General features: G+C 46.7%; 1 protein-coding gene across 1 annotated transcript; it reads left to right on the forward strand.

Moving 5' to 3' along the window:
- Positions 1-333: 333 nt before the first annotated feature.
- LOC110890901 lies at positions 334-1,590 on the forward strand. Its single transcript, XM_022138548.1, has 2 exons — positions 334-690; positions 763-1,590. Exons 1-2 carry the CDS (start codon positions 334-336, stop codon positions 1,588-1,590), a joined length of 1,185 nt encoding a protein of 394 aa, XP_021994240.1.
- Positions 1,591-2,222: the final 632 nt, after the last annotated feature.

The following is a 2,222-nucleotide window of genomic DNA, read 5'->3' on the forward strand; positions in this document are numbered from 1 at the left end:
AAATTCAAAAGACATTTGACACCCTGCGCGGTGTAAGTATCAAGCTAAACCCAGCGAAGTGTTCTTTTAGCATGGAAGAAGGAAAGTTCCTGGGTTTCATTGTTACGAAAGATGGTTTCAAAGTGAATCCTCAGAAAGTTTAAGCAATCGAAAGAATGCCCTCTCCATCAACCATCAAATAGATGCAAAAATTGGCAGGACGATTGGCAGCACTCAACCGATTCCTAGCCAATCACGCAGCCAAATCTTTCCCGTTCATCAAGACACTCCGCAACTGCATGAAAAAAAAGCCAATTCCAGTGGACTCCAGAAGCCGAGAGCGCATTCCGCGAGATGAAAGATTGCCTTATCAGATTGCCAACATTAACTGCACCAGTCAAGGGAGAACCTTTGGTATTGTATTTGTCAGCCTCCGACAGAGCAGTCGGAGCAGTTTTACTCGTTGATCGACAAGGTGTCCAAACACCAGTTTACTATGTGTCGCGAACCTTGACCGATCTAGAAACCCGATACGCCATAATGGAGAAACTAGTGCTCGCGCTAATCCATGCTTCAAGACGACTACGCAGGTACTTTGCCAACCACGTCATTCACGTATTAACAAACTACAATATTGGCAACATCCTCGCAAGGCCAGAGATTTCGGGAAGACTAGCAAAGTGGGCAATAGAACTCGGGGGCCATAATGTGGTTTTCAGGCCAAGACCCGCAATCAAGGGCCAAGTGCTAGCAGACTTCATGACATAAGTACCTGATGACAAGGATCGGGAATCTAAAGCAGTGGAGAAAGCCGAAAAACAGCAAGTAGAAGAACCGTGGTTATTATACACAGACGGCGCGTCTAACGAAGACGACGCAGGCGCAGGGCTTCGGTTGGTGAGCCCGGACAAACATGAATTTACGTACGCCATATGGTTGGATTTCAAAAGCACGAATAACGAGGCCGAATATGAAGCTTTCCTTGATGGTTTAAGATTGGAAATCAAGATGGGAGTTAGACACATTGAAGACTCCATGTTAGTGGCTGGACAAATCAATGGGCAATATGAGGCCAAAGGAAACGTAATGGCGCTCTACCTGAATCAAGCAAAGACATTGCTGCAAACTTTCTATTCCTACAAGGTGCACCACATCAACAGGAGCGGGAATAAGCCAGCAGACGCGCTAAGCAAGCTCGCATCTACAAGTTTTCAACACCTGGCAAAGGATGTACGCATAGAAGTTTTGAGCAACCCATCAGTGCCACTTAGGGAAGTAAGCGTCATCCAAGTAGGAACAACGTCATGGATGACTCCAATAGTCGCGTACCTTCAATCTGGGATACTCCCGGAGAACAAAGCTGAAGCAAGAAAAATCCAATACAAGGCCGAACATTATCAGATGGTTGATGGAATCTTATACCGAAAGTCATACCTTGGGCCATTGTTAAGATGCGTGGACCCAGAAGACGCAAACTATTTGATCAGAGAAATACATGAAGGAATCTGTGGCATACATGCCAGACCGAGAATGGTGGTAGCAAAGGTGATGAATGTCGGGTACTACTGGCCCGGAATGCACTTAGACGCAGTAAAAGCTTTGAGGAAGTAAAGTGGGTGCCAAAGACATGCTCCCAAGACGATGCGCCCCAAGAATGAATTGGTACCAGTTACAACGGCGTGGCCTTTTCAGCAGTGGGGAATAGATATGGATGGCCCATTCCCAGAAGCCCCAGGCGCTGTCAAATTTATAATAGTCGCAGTCAACTATTTTACAAAATGGGTAGATGCAAAGGCACTTGCATCAACCACATCCACTGTCGTTAAAAGATTCATATGGGAACAGATCATATGCCGTTTCAGACTACCCCTCAGAATCATCACCGACAACGGGACGAACTTTGCCGCAGACGATCTTCAACGGTGGTTCAAAGAATTACACATTGAGCATACCTTCTCCTCGGTTGCGCACCCGCAGGGGAACGGTCAAGTGGAAGCCGTTAATAAGAGCATCGTTGACGGAATCAAGGCAAGGTTGGGAGAAAAAAGAAGAGGCTGGGTCGACGAACTGCCCAGCATATTATGGGCCCACAGGACAATGCCGAAAACAAGCAACGGAGAGACACCATTTAGCTTAGTTTATGGGTCCAAAGCAGTAATACCGGCGGAGATAGGGTTGCCGTCACCACGAATGCTCTCCATGAATCTGATCAATAACGAAGAAGAAAGGAGAATCGACCTGGA

Source organism: Helianthus annuus, chromosome 4 (assembly GCF_002127325.2).
Source record: "Helianthus annuus cultivar XRQ/B chromosome 4, HanXRQr2.0-SUNRISE, whole genome shotgun sequence".
Classification (NCBI taxonomy): Eukaryota; Viridiplantae; Streptophyta; class Magnoliopsida; order Asterales; family Asteraceae; genus Helianthus; species Helianthus annuus.